Below are 12,605 nucleotides of genomic sequence, written 5' to 3'. Positions count from 1 at the left end.
CAGACATCCTGGACCGCCCCTGAGCCCAGTTAGGGTCAGACATCCTGGACCGCCCCTGAGCCCAGTTAGGGTCAGACATCCTGGACCGCCCCTGAGCCCAGTTAGGGTCAGACATCCTGGACCGCCCCTGAGCCCAGTTAGGGTCAGACATCCATCCTGGATCCTGGCCCCTGAGCCCAGTTAGGGTCAGACATCCTGGACCGCCCCTGAGCCCAGTTAGGGTCAGACATCCTGGACCGCCCCTGAGCCCAGATCCTGGGCCCCTCAGAGGGTCAGACATCCTGGACCGCCCCTGAGCCCAGTTAGGGTCAGACATCCTGGACCGCCCCTGAGCCCAGTTAGGGTCAGACATCCTGGACAGCCCCTGAGCCCAGTTAGGGTCAGACATCCTGGACAGCCCCTGAGCCCAGTTAGGGTCAGACATCCTGGACAGCCCCTGAGCCCAGTTAGGGTCAGACATCCTGGACCGCCCCTGAGCCCAGTTAGGGTCAGACATCCTGGACCGCCCCTGAGCCCAGTTAGGGTCAGACATCCTGGACCGCCCCTGAGCCCAGTTAGGGTCAGACATCCTGGACCGCCCCTGAGCCCAGTTAGGGTCAGACATCCTGGACAGCCCCTGAGCCCAGTTAGGGTCAGACATCCTGGACCGCCCCTGAGCCCAGTTAGGGTCAGACATCCTGGACCGTCCCTGAGCCCAGTTAGGGTCAGACATCCTGGACAGCCCCTGAGCCCAGTTAGGGTCAGACATCCTGGAACAGCCCCTGAGCCCAGTTAGGGTCAGACATCCTGGACCGCCCCTGAGCCCAGTTAGGGTCAGACATCCTGGACAGCCCCTGAGCCCAGTTAGGGTCAGACATCCTGGACCGCCCCTGAGCCCAGTTAGGGTCAGACATCCTGGACCGCCCCTGAGCCCAGTTAGGGTCAGACATCCTGGACCGCCCCTGAGCCCAGTTAGGGTCAGACATCCTGGACAGCCCCTGAGCCCAGTTAGGGTCAGACATCCTGGACCGCCCCTGAGCCCAGTTAGGGTCAGACATCCTGGAGCCCAGTTAGGGTCCCCTGAGCCCGGTTAGGGTCAGACATCCTGGACCGCCCCTGAGCCCAGTTAGGGTCAGACATCCTGGACCGCCCCTGAGCCCAGTTAGGGTCAGACATCCTGGACCGCCCCTGAGCCCAGTTAGGGTCAGACATCCTGGACCGCCCCTGAGCCCAGTTAGGGTCAGACATCCTGGACCGCCCCTGAGCCCAGTTAGGGTCAGACATCCTGGACAGCCCCTGAGCCCAGTTAGGGTCAGACATCCTGGACAGCCCCTGAGCCCAGTTAGGGTCAGACATCCTGGACAGCCCCTGAGCCCAGTTAGGGTCATACATCCTGGACAGCCCCTGAGCCCAGTTAGGGTCAGACATCCTGGACAGCCCCTGAGCCCAGTTAGGGTCATACATCCTGGACAGCCCCTGAGCCCAGTTAGGGTCAGACATCCTGGACCGCCCTTTTCTGCCATTCCGAATAAAACCCAACTTTGGGAAATTATCACCAGACCGAGCTTACCTCAATTACGAGATGGCTAAAGGTTGACAAATCTTTTAACCATACCACGTGGTTAAAGTCTTAGACTATTGATACCGACAGAATAAGAACAAGTCTGATAAAAATTACTAGTCTGCAGCTAGGAATTCGGAATCATTGAACGCGAAGAACGACAACCGCCGAAACATCCATTCTCTAACGAATGTCACTTTGAACTATCCCCTCTAACCAAGACAGAGAGAGGGAGGGAGGGAGACTGACAATTCTACGAAAGACAAACTTTTCACCAGCGATCAAGACGACACACTGAGCGTAAATATATATATTGATTGCAATTGTTCCCGAATAAGTTAGCGTTCATGTGTAAAGGATTAGAATTTTAATTGTTATAATTATCACTCTGTAGTGACTTCTTAGTTGACTCCCACTTCTCCTTATCCAACAAGCCGCCATGCAGGTTTAGCCCACTAGGACACATTCTCATTTCATGTAACCACATTTACCATGTTTGTTTGTTTATGCATTTCTGTGAATTACTTAGTTAGTAATAAATAAATGATTTAAGACAATTGATGTATGGATGAGTCATAGTGAAGACTGGGTTCGTGCAGATAACCAACAATTTACGACATTTGGAATGAGACTAACGTGAGGTAAAGTAAATAATTCATTAATTCGAAGACTAATTGATCAGATAAAATATCTGAAAAGTTATTTTAGGAAATGATAACTTTGTAATCTGAATATTTTTCCTTGGTTCCCCGATTTCATAGTTAATTAGTTACGTGATTAATCAGTTGATCGCATAGTAACTAATTACAGAGAATCTTTGCTAAAAACTATCAGTCTTCAGTTAATGATAGTAAAGACATGACAGTGTCATTGACTTGTTTATTGTGTTATTGGCTTGCTTATTGTTAACTCCATGTGTAACTCTGTGTTGTTGTCTGTGTCGCACTGCTTTGCTTTATCTTGACCAGGTCGCAGTTGCGAATGAGAACTTGTTCTCAACTAGCCTACCTGGTTAAATAAAGGTGTTCTCAGCTAGCCTACCTGGTTAAATAAAGGTGTTCTCAACTAGCCTACCTGGTTAAATAAAGGTGTTCTCAACTAGCCTACCTGGTTAAATAAAGGTGTTCTCAACTAGCCTACCTGGTTAAATACAGGTGTTCTCAACTGGCCTACCTGGTTAAATAAAGGTGTTCTCAACAAGCCTACCTGGTTAAATAAAGGTGTTCTCAGCTAGCCTACCTGGTTAAATACAGGTGTTCTCAACTGGCCTACCTGGTTAAATAAAGGTGTTCTCAACAAGCCTACCTGGTTAAATAAAGGTGTTCTCAACTAGCCTACCTGGTTAAATACAGGTGTTCTCAACTGGCCTACCTGGTTAAATAAAGGTGTTCTCAACAAGCCTACCTGGTTAAATAAAGGTGTTCTCAGCTAGCCTACCTGGTTAAATAAAGGTGTTCTCGACAAGCCTACCTGGTTAAATAAAGGTGTTCTCAACTAGCCTACCTGGTTAAATAAAGGTGTTCTCAACTAGCCTACCTGGTTAAATAAAGGTGTTCTCAACTAGCCTACCTGGTTAAATAAAGGTGTTCTCAACTAGCCTACCTGGTTAAATAAAGGTGTTCTCAACTAGCCTACCTGGTTAAATAAAGGTGTTCTCAACTAGCCTACCTGGTTAAATAAAGGTGTTCTCAACTAGCCTACCTGGTTAAATAAAGGTGTTCTCAACTAGCCTACCTGGTTAAATAAAGGTGAAATAAAAGAATAAAATAAATAATCTCCACCCAGCACAGCCAGAAGAGGACTGGCCACCCCTCATAGCCTGGTCCCTCTAGAGGTTTCTTCCTAGGTTCGGGCCTTTCTAGGGAGTTTTTCCTAGCCACCTTGCTTCTACACCTGCATTGCTTGCTGTTTGGGGCTTTAGGCTGGGTTTCTGTACAGAACTTTGAGACATCAGCTGATGTAAGAAGGGCTTTGTAAATACATATGATTTGATTTTGTCAAGTACAAATATTTTTGTTTTCTCATGATTTGGTTGGGTCTAATTGTGTTGCTGTCCTGGGGCTCTGTGGGGTCTGTGTTTATGAACAGAGCCCCAGGACCAGCTTGCTTAGGGGAATCTCTCTGTAGGTGATGGCTTTGTTATGGAAGGTTTGGGAATCGCTTCCTTTTGGATGGTTGTAGAATTTAACATCTCTTTTCTGGATTTTGATAATTAGTGGGTATAGGACTAATTCTGCTCTGCATTATCTGGTGTTTTACGTTGTAAACAGAGGATATTCTGCTCACACACCTCTCTATGAGTTGTTCCAGTGCTGGTCTGGTTCGGCTCTTTGCAAAACGCCACACGGTTAGGAAAGTTCATCAGGCTCCCTGTGCTGCTTGGTGCCAAATTTCTCCATTAGAGAGTGTCTGTGTGTGTGTGTGTGTGTGTGTGTGTGTGTGTGTGTGTGTGTGTGTGTGTGATGCATTTCTGTAGGTTACATCAGCCGGTGTCTGCAACAACAACAACAGCCTCCACCCCTGGGTCCAGCTGGAGGACGACAGGCTGCCAACACAATAGTCACACTGAGGACATTTACCAGGAAATTGCATGTGTAGCAGCACAGAGGGATCCTAAAGAGAGAGAGTGAATGATGACTGTAATATATTTTCTGTGGTGATAATGGTGAAGCAGTGATTTATGTAAATAGCCCAAAGCAGGGACACACTTTCACAGAACACTACAAAACACAGATTCTCTCTTTTCTTCCATCTCGCTCTCCTCTCTACATCCAGTGTTGATACCGGATGATGAGTCATCAGAGAAGAGGAGTGCAGAGAGGGAAGGGAGGGAGGGAGGGAGCGAGGGCAGGAGGTGTGATTCTCACTGTTAGACTGAATCATATCTCTACTCTAGTCACTTTACTGTAGATCTGCCCTGGGACCTACAACGCTATCTGCACAAACAGTTACAATATGTCACCTCGTTGAACCTTAAGGGTGTTTTACACCAAATCCGTTTTCTTTTATTCATTAATACAAGCACGTCTTTTTAATGACGCCATTCACATCAATTGCGAAATATCGTCATGCCGCAATCCGTCAACTATTTATTAGGAACAGGTTACAATCCGTCAACTATTTATTAGGAACAGGTTACAATCCATCAACTATTTATTAGGAACAGGTTACAATCCGTCAACTATTTATTAGGAACAGGTTACAATCCGTCAACTATTTATTAGGAACAGGTTACAATCCATCAACTATTTATTAGGAACAGGTTACAATCCATCAACTATTTATTAGGAACAGGTTACAATCCGTCAACTATTTATTAGGAACAGGTTACAATCCATCAACTATTTATTAGGAACAGGTTACAATCCATCAACTATTTATTAGGAACAGGTTACAATCCGTCAACTATTTATTAGGAACAGGTTACAATCCGTCAACTATTTATTAGGAACAGGTTACAATCCGTCAACTATTTATTAGGAACAGGTTACATTTTTGTGTATTTTCTGTAGAACTGGAGATAGAAGCATTATATTTAAGCAATAATGCCCGAGGGGGAGTGGTCAATATACCACGGCTAAGGGCTGTGTCCAGAAACGACGCAACGCGGAGCCCTGGCAAAATACCACACCCCCTCGGGCCTTTACTGCTTAAATATCTCCAGTTCTACACGTGTGTCAACGCCAGACAGACAGATGGAGGAGCAGAAATAACAAAGACATAGAATCAAATGAAATATTGAACAAAATTACAATCCAAATAAGCAATCCATAGTGAAGTGTGATTACACAAGCCCTAACGTCCATCAATTAGAGGCACATCACAGTGAGAGAGATGGAGAGAGAGAAAAACAGAGAGAGAGAGAGAAAAACAGAGAGAGAGAGAGAGAAAAATGGAGAGAGAAATGGAAAGAGGGAGAGAAATGGAGAGAGATAAATGGAGAGAGAGAGAGATAAATGGAGAGAGAGAAAAATGGAGAGAGAGAGAAAAAAAGAGAGAGAGAGAGAGAGAGAGAAATGGAAAGAGGGAGAGAAATGGAAAGAGGGAGAGAAATGGAAAGAGGGAGCGAGATAAATGGAGAGAGAGAGAGATAAATTGAGAGAGAGAGAGATAAATGGAGAGAGAGAGAGAAAAATGGAGAGAGAGAGAAAAACGGAGAGAGAGAGAGAAAAATGGAGAGAGAAATGGAAAGAGGGAGAGCGATAAATGGAGAGAGAGAGAGAGATAAATGGAGAGAGAGAAAAATGGAGAGAGAAATGGAAAGAGGGAGAGAAATGGAGAGAGGGAGAGAGAGAAATGGAGAGAGAGAGAGATAAATGGAGAGAGAGAGAGATAAATGGAGAGAGAGAGAGAGAGAGAGAGATAAATGGAAAGAGAGAGAGATAAATGGAGAGAGAGAGAGAGAAAAATGGAGAGAGAGAGAAAAATGGAGAGAGAGAGATAAATGGAGAGAGAAATGAAAGAGGGAGAGAAATGGAGAGAGAGAGGGAGAGAGATAAATGGAGAGAGAGAGAGAGAGAGATAAATGGAGAGAGAGAGAGAGAGAGAGAGAGAGAGAGAGAGAGAGAGAGAGAGAGAGAGAGAGAGAGAGAGAGAGAGAAATGGAAAGAGGGAGAGAAATGGAGAGAGAGAGAGAGAGATAAATGGAGAGAGAGAGAGAGAGAGAGAGAGAGAGAGAGAGAGAAGAGAAATGGAGAGAGAACGATACAGAGAAAGAAATCAGAGCCAAAGCAGCAATAATTCTACTTTAGGGCTCAGAGGAAGAGGTGGTGAATTAGCCAATAACACACGGCTCCAGATTTAGCAGCAATAAGTGCCGTGTCATACAGCATGTCGGAGCAATTTCCCCTCTCAATCTGGGAGAGCAATCATCTCTTTAATTGGCTGAGTAATTAGGCCTTTAATTGTCCCTCAAACAGCCCCTGCTGACAGGCAGAGATCACAGTGACAGACCAAAATGGCTGCCATGCGGAACACAGTGCTGGACACAAAATGGCTGCCATGCGGAACACAGTGCTGGACACAAAATGGCTGCCATGCGGAACACAGTGCTGGACACAAAGTGGCTGCCATGCGGAACACAGTGCTGGACACAAAATGGCTGCCGCGTCAGCCAAGTCCACCAGCATGAGTGATGTGAATTTGACTGAGTATTTTATTTGTCAGTTTATAAAGCCTCTCCTTTCTTCATCCAGACCTGTATGAGGCCCCTGAGTTATCTCTCCAGTAGCCCGGCCTGTCCGTCTGGCCTTGGCTGTGTGAGAGAGTGCATGAGTGTGGGAGAGTAGGGGTGATTGAGTGTGTTGTGTTCGAGTCCGAGGACCTGTGTGACTGTGTAGATATCCAAGGTTAGAGGTACAGGGAGATAATGTGCTGATGAGGGACATTCCAAACATCAGACAGGTCTGAGGCAGAGAGAACTGAGGGAGGATGAGGTGTGTGTAGCAGCCAAATAAACTTTGGGAGGACAGGGTGTGAGTGGTGGCTTTCCTGTGGAAAACAGAAGCCTGCCAGTGGGGTCAAAGGGCATGAGGGCAGGGGAGAGGCACTATCCTCTTCTTATGGGACACAGGTGCACCCTCTGTGTGTGTGTGTGTGTGTGTGTGTGCAAGTGTGTTAACCCCACTTGAGAGCTGATCACTTCTCTCTGTGTGTGTGTGTGTGTGTGTGTGTGTGTGTGTGTGTGTGTGTGTGTGTGTGTGTGTGTGCTAGTGTGTTAACCCCACTTGAGAGCTGATCATTTCTGTGTGTGTGTGTGTGTATACGGTTGCGTATGTGTGAGCGGTAGGTGACCTGAGAACTGATGATTCTCTGCGAGGAGCGTTCGATGTTGGCAGGCAGGCCGAAAAACGCTGGCCGGTCGTCTTCTGGAAGATTCTCTATCACACCACGATAGTCCTGAACACACAAACACACACACAGAGTTAAACAACTGACAGAGATGGTGTGTGTGTGTGTGTGTTTGTGTCTGTATAGTCTTACCAGTATGGAGCAGGAGTTGGGCAGGCTGATCTGAGAGGGGAAGGTGTGGCCTCTCTTGCTGTGTTGGTTGTGATTGGCTGAGGCAGAGAGGAGGTGTGAGGAGAAGAACTGTTCTAGGTAGGAGCGGAGGATCTTCAGGTCACATGGGTTGTCTATCCTGCCTCCATAGATGGCATTCTCCAACAGACCATGGACAAACTCCCACTGGAACACCTTACCACCATCAAACAGACGGTCGATGATCTCAAAGCCAGCCCGCAGATCAGACAGAGAGAACTCATAGAATTTAGTCCATCCCTAGAACAGAACATTAGAACCAGACAGAGACATAGTCATGAAAACATGAAAACTTAGTCCATCCCTAGAACCACAGAGAACAGAACATTAGAACTGAGTCCATCCCTAGAACAGATCATTAGAACTTAGTCCATCCCTAGAACAGAACATTAGAACCAGACAGAGACATAGTCATGAAAACATGAAAACTTAGTCCATCCCTAGAACCACAGAGAACAGAACATTAGAACTTAGTCCATCCCTAGAACAGAACATTAGAACTTAGTCCATCCCTAGAACCACAGAGAACAGAACATTAAAACTGAGTCCATCCCTGGAACCACAGAGAACAGAACATTAAGACTTCATTCATCCCTAGAACCACAGAGAACAGAACATTAAAGCTTAGTCCATCCCTAGAATCCCAGAGAACAAAACATTAGAACCACAGACAGAGAGAACAGAACATTAGAACTCGAGACGAGAGAGGACATGACAGAAACCAAATAGAGCGACTGTCAGGAATAAACTCAGCCTCTGTATCCAAGATAACTGTCACCTTGCTGAGACACTGCAGTGGCACTTCAGGCATCAACATGAAGTAGCATCTGAAAGGAACATGAAGTAGAATCTGAAAGGAACATGAAGTAGCATCTGAAAGGAACATGAAGTAGCATCTGAAAGGAACATGAAGTAGCATCTGAAAGGAACATGAAGTAGAATCTGAAAGGAACATGAAGTAGAATCTGAAAGGAACATGAAGTAGCATCTGAAAGGAACATGAAGTAGCATCTGAAAGGAACATGAAGTAGAATCTGAAAGGAACATGAAGTAGAATCTGAAAGGAACATGAAGTAGAATCTGAAAGGAACATGAAGTAGAATCTGAAAGGAACATGAAGTAGCATCTGAAAGGAACTTGAAGTAGAATCTGAAAGGAACATGAAGTAGCATCTGAAAGGAACATGAAGTAGCATCTGAAAGGAACATGAAGTAGAATCTGAAAGGAACATGAAGTAGCATCTGAAAGGAACTTGAAGTAGAATCTGAAAGGAACATGAAGTAGCATCTGAAAGGAACATGAATTAGAATCTGAAAGGAACATGAAGTAGCATCTGAAAGGAACATGAAGTAGCATCTGAAAGGAACATGAAGTAGAATCTGAAAGGAACATGAAGTAGCATCTGAAAGGAACATGAAGTAGAATCTGAAAGGAACATGAAGTAGCATCTGAAAGGAACATGAAGTAGAATCTGAAAGGAACATGAAGTAGAATCTGAAAGGAACATGAAGTAGCATCTGAAAGGAACATGAAGTAGCATCTGAAAGGAACATGAAGTAGCATCTGAAAGGAACATGAAGTAGCATCTGAAAGGAACATGAAGTAGAATCTGAAAGGAACATGAAGTAGCATCTGAAAGGAACATGAAGTAGAATCTGAAAGGAACATGAAGTAGCATCTGAAAGGAACATGAAGTAGCATCTGAAAGGAACGTGAAGTAGCATCTGAAAGGAACATGAAGTAGCATACACAGTCAGTGTGTACTGCAGAAGGTGAATGGCATTCAGACACGAGGAGAGAGAGGACACTATTTAAACCCTCGCCTGGAGGGGTCCTCAAAGCTCCATACTCCACCAGTCTAATTGACTAGCATCAGTATTCAGATCAGTCTTAAACAGCCACATCATGCTGGTCTAGCAGCTGAAAACATCAGTGTGTGATATGGGATGCATGAGCCTGTGGGACCAGAGACAGTGTGATGTGGGAGCCTGTGGGACCAGAGACAGTGTGATGTGGGAGCCTGTGGGACCAGAGACAGTGTGATGTGGGAGCCTGTGGGACCAGAGACAGTGTGATGTGGGAGCCTGTGGGACCAGAAACAGTGTGATGTGGGAGCCTGTGGGACCAGAGACAGTGTGATGTGGGAGCCTGTGGGACCAGAAACAGTGTGATGTGGGAGCCTGTGGGACCAGAAACAGTGTGATGTGGGAGCCTGTGGGACCAGAAACAGTGTGATGTGGGAGCCTGTGGGACCAGAAACAGTGTGATGTGGGAGCCTGTGAGACCAGAGACAGTGTGATGTGGGAGCATGTGGGACCAGAGACAGTGTGATGTGGGATCCTGTGGGACCATACATAGTGTGATGTGGGAGCCTGTGGGACCAGAGACAGTGTGATGTGGAAGCCTGTGGGACCAGATATCGTGTGATGTGGGAGACTGTGGGAGCAGATATTGTGTGATGTGGGAGCCTGTGGGACCAGCTATAGTGTGATGTGGGTGCCTGTGGGACCAGATATTGTGTGATGTGGGAGACTGTGGGACCAGATATAGTGTGATGTGGGAGCCTGTGGGACCAGATATAGTGTGATGTGGGAGTCTGTGGGACCAGATATAGTGTGATGTGAGAGCCGGTGTGGGAGAAGATATAGTGTGATGTGAGATGTGGGAGCCTGTGGAACCAGAGACAGTGTGATGTGGGAGCCTGTGGGACCAGAGACAGTGAGATGTGGGAGCCTGTGGGACCAGAGACAGTGTGATGTGGGAGCCTGTGGGACCAGAGACAGTGTGATGTGGGAGCCTGTGGGACCATACATAGTGTGACGTGGAAGCCTTTGGGACCAGAGACAGTGTGGGAGCCGTGGGACCAGAGACAGTGAAGCCTGTGGGACCAGAGACAGTGAGATGTGGGAGCCTGTGGGACCAGAGACAGTGAGATGTGGGAGCCTGTGGGACCAGAGACAGTGAGATGTGGGAGCCTGTGGGACCAGAGACAGTGAGATGTGGGAGCCTGTGGGACCAGAGACAGTGAGATGTGGGAGCCTTTGGGACCAGAGACAGTGAGATGTGGGAGCCTTTGGGACCAGAGACAGTGAGATGTGGGAGCCTGTGGGACCAGAGACAGTGAGATGTGGGAGCCTGTGGGACCAGAGACAGTGAGATGTGGGAGCCTGTGGGACCAGAGACAGTGAGATGTGGGAGCCTGTGGGACCAGAGACAGTGAGATGTGGGAGCCTGTGGGACCAGAGACAGTGTGATATCAGCACACTGTAAGGTTCTATGTGTAGTCAGACTCTGATACAGTTAAGATGTGTGGCGAGATGCATTATCTTTACCGCTCAGCCAAAATAACCCTGACTCACCTCCAACACACAGATCCCTACAGGGAATGTTAATGTGTTGATATTCATATCAGGATCATTGCCTTCATTGTTATTCAGAGTTATGTGTCGCTGTGTGTTAACCTACTGAGGGGTTATTGATGGACGGAAAATCCTATATCAAATCAGCCACATGCTGGGACAATATAGGCAAATGCACACACCTACTTTATCGCAAAATGCAGGGAGAGAAAGTGGTGCTGATTAAATACATCTGTGAAACCACATCTGACTGATGCTCTTCTGTGATGAGACTGATGAGCATTAACATGGTTACAAGCCCGGTCTGTGATGAGACTGATGAGCATTAACATGTTACAAGCCCCGTCTGTGATGAGACTGATGAGCATTAACATGGTTACAAGCCCCGTCTGTGATGAGACTGATGAGCATTAACATGTTACAAGCCCCGTCTGTGATGAGACTGATGAGCATTAACATGGTTACAAGCCCGGTCTGTGATGAGACTGATGAGCATTAACATGTTACAAGCCCGGTCTGTGATGAGACTGATGAGCATTAACATGGTTACAAGCCCCGTCTGTGATGAGACTGATGAGCATTAACATGGTTACAAGCCCCGTCTGTGATGAGACTGATGAGCATTAACATGGTTACAAGCCCCGTCTGTGATGAGACTGATGAGCATTAACATGGTTACAAGCCCCGTCTGTGATGAGACTGATGAGCATTAACATGGTTACAAGCCTCGTCTGTGATGAGACTGATGAGCATTAACATGGTACAAGCCCCGTCTGTGATGAGACTGATGAGCATTAACATGGTTACAAGCCCCGTCTGTGATGAGACTGATGAGCATTAACATGGTTACAAGCCTCGTCTGTGATGAGACTGATGAGCATTAACATGGTTACAAGCCTCGTCTGTGATGAGACTGATGAGCATTAACATGGTTACAAGCCCCGTCTGTGATGAGACTGATGAGCATTAACATGGTTACAAGCCCCGTCTGTGATGAGACTGATGAGCATTAACATGGTTACAAGCCCGGTCTGTGATGAGACTGATGAGCATTAACATGGTACAAGCCCCGTCTGTGATGAGACTGATGAGCATTAACATGGTTACAAGCCTCGTCTGTGATGAGACTGATGAGCATTAACATGGTTACAAGCCCCGTCTGTGATGAGACTGATGAGCATTAACATGGTTACAAGCCCCGTCTGTGATGAGACTGATGAGCATTAACATGGTTACAAGCCCCGTCTGTGATGAGACTGATGAGCATTAACATGGTTACAAGCCCCGTCTGTGATGAGACTGATGAGCATTAACATGTTACAAGCCCCGTCTGTGATGAGACTGATGAGCATTAACATGTTACAAGCCCCGTCTGTGATGAGACTGATGAGCATTAACATGGTTACAAGCCCGGTCTGTGATGAGACTGATGAGCATTAACATGTTACAAGCCCCGTCTGTGATGAGACTGATGAGCATTAACATGGTTACAAGCCCCGTCTGTGATGAGACTGATGAGCATTAACATGTTACAAGCCCCGTCTGTGATGAGACTGATGAGCATTAACATGTTACAAGCCCCGTCTGTGATGAGACTGATGAGCATTAACATGGTTACAAGCCCGGTCTGTGATGAGACTGATGAGCATTAACATGTTACAAGCCCG

The 12,605-nt window shown here is 46.6% G+C and overlaps 1 protein-coding gene across 5 annotated transcripts in view; it reads right to left on the bottom strand.

Moving 5' to 3' along the window:
• Positions 1-12,605, bottom strand: part of LOC118394486 (cytoplasmic dynein 2 heavy chain 1) — a 399,197-nt gene that overhangs the window by 74,411 nt on the left and 312,181 nt on the right. For all 5 annotated transcript variants that reach the window (XM_052504034.1, XM_052503998.1, XM_052503950.1 and 2 more), the window contains 2 exons: positions 7,523-7,819; positions 7,334-7,438 (listed from right to left, as the gene is read on the bottom strand). In XM_052504034.1, the coding sequence (XP_052359994.1) occupies positions 7,334-7,438; positions 7,523-7,819 (402 nt within the window). The remainder of the gene's footprint in view (positions 1-7,333; positions 7,439-7,522; positions 7,820-12,605) is intronic.

This window comes from Oncorhynchus keta, chromosome 1 (assembly GCF_023373465.1).
Source record: "Oncorhynchus keta strain PuntledgeMale-10-30-2019 chromosome 1, Oket_V2, whole genome shotgun sequence".
Taxonomy (NCBI): domain Eukaryota; kingdom Metazoa; phylum Chordata; class Actinopteri; order Salmoniformes; family Salmonidae; genus Oncorhynchus; species Oncorhynchus keta.
Note: the sequence above shows the minus strand (reverse complement) of the source record. Positions and strands in the feature narration are given on the sequence as shown.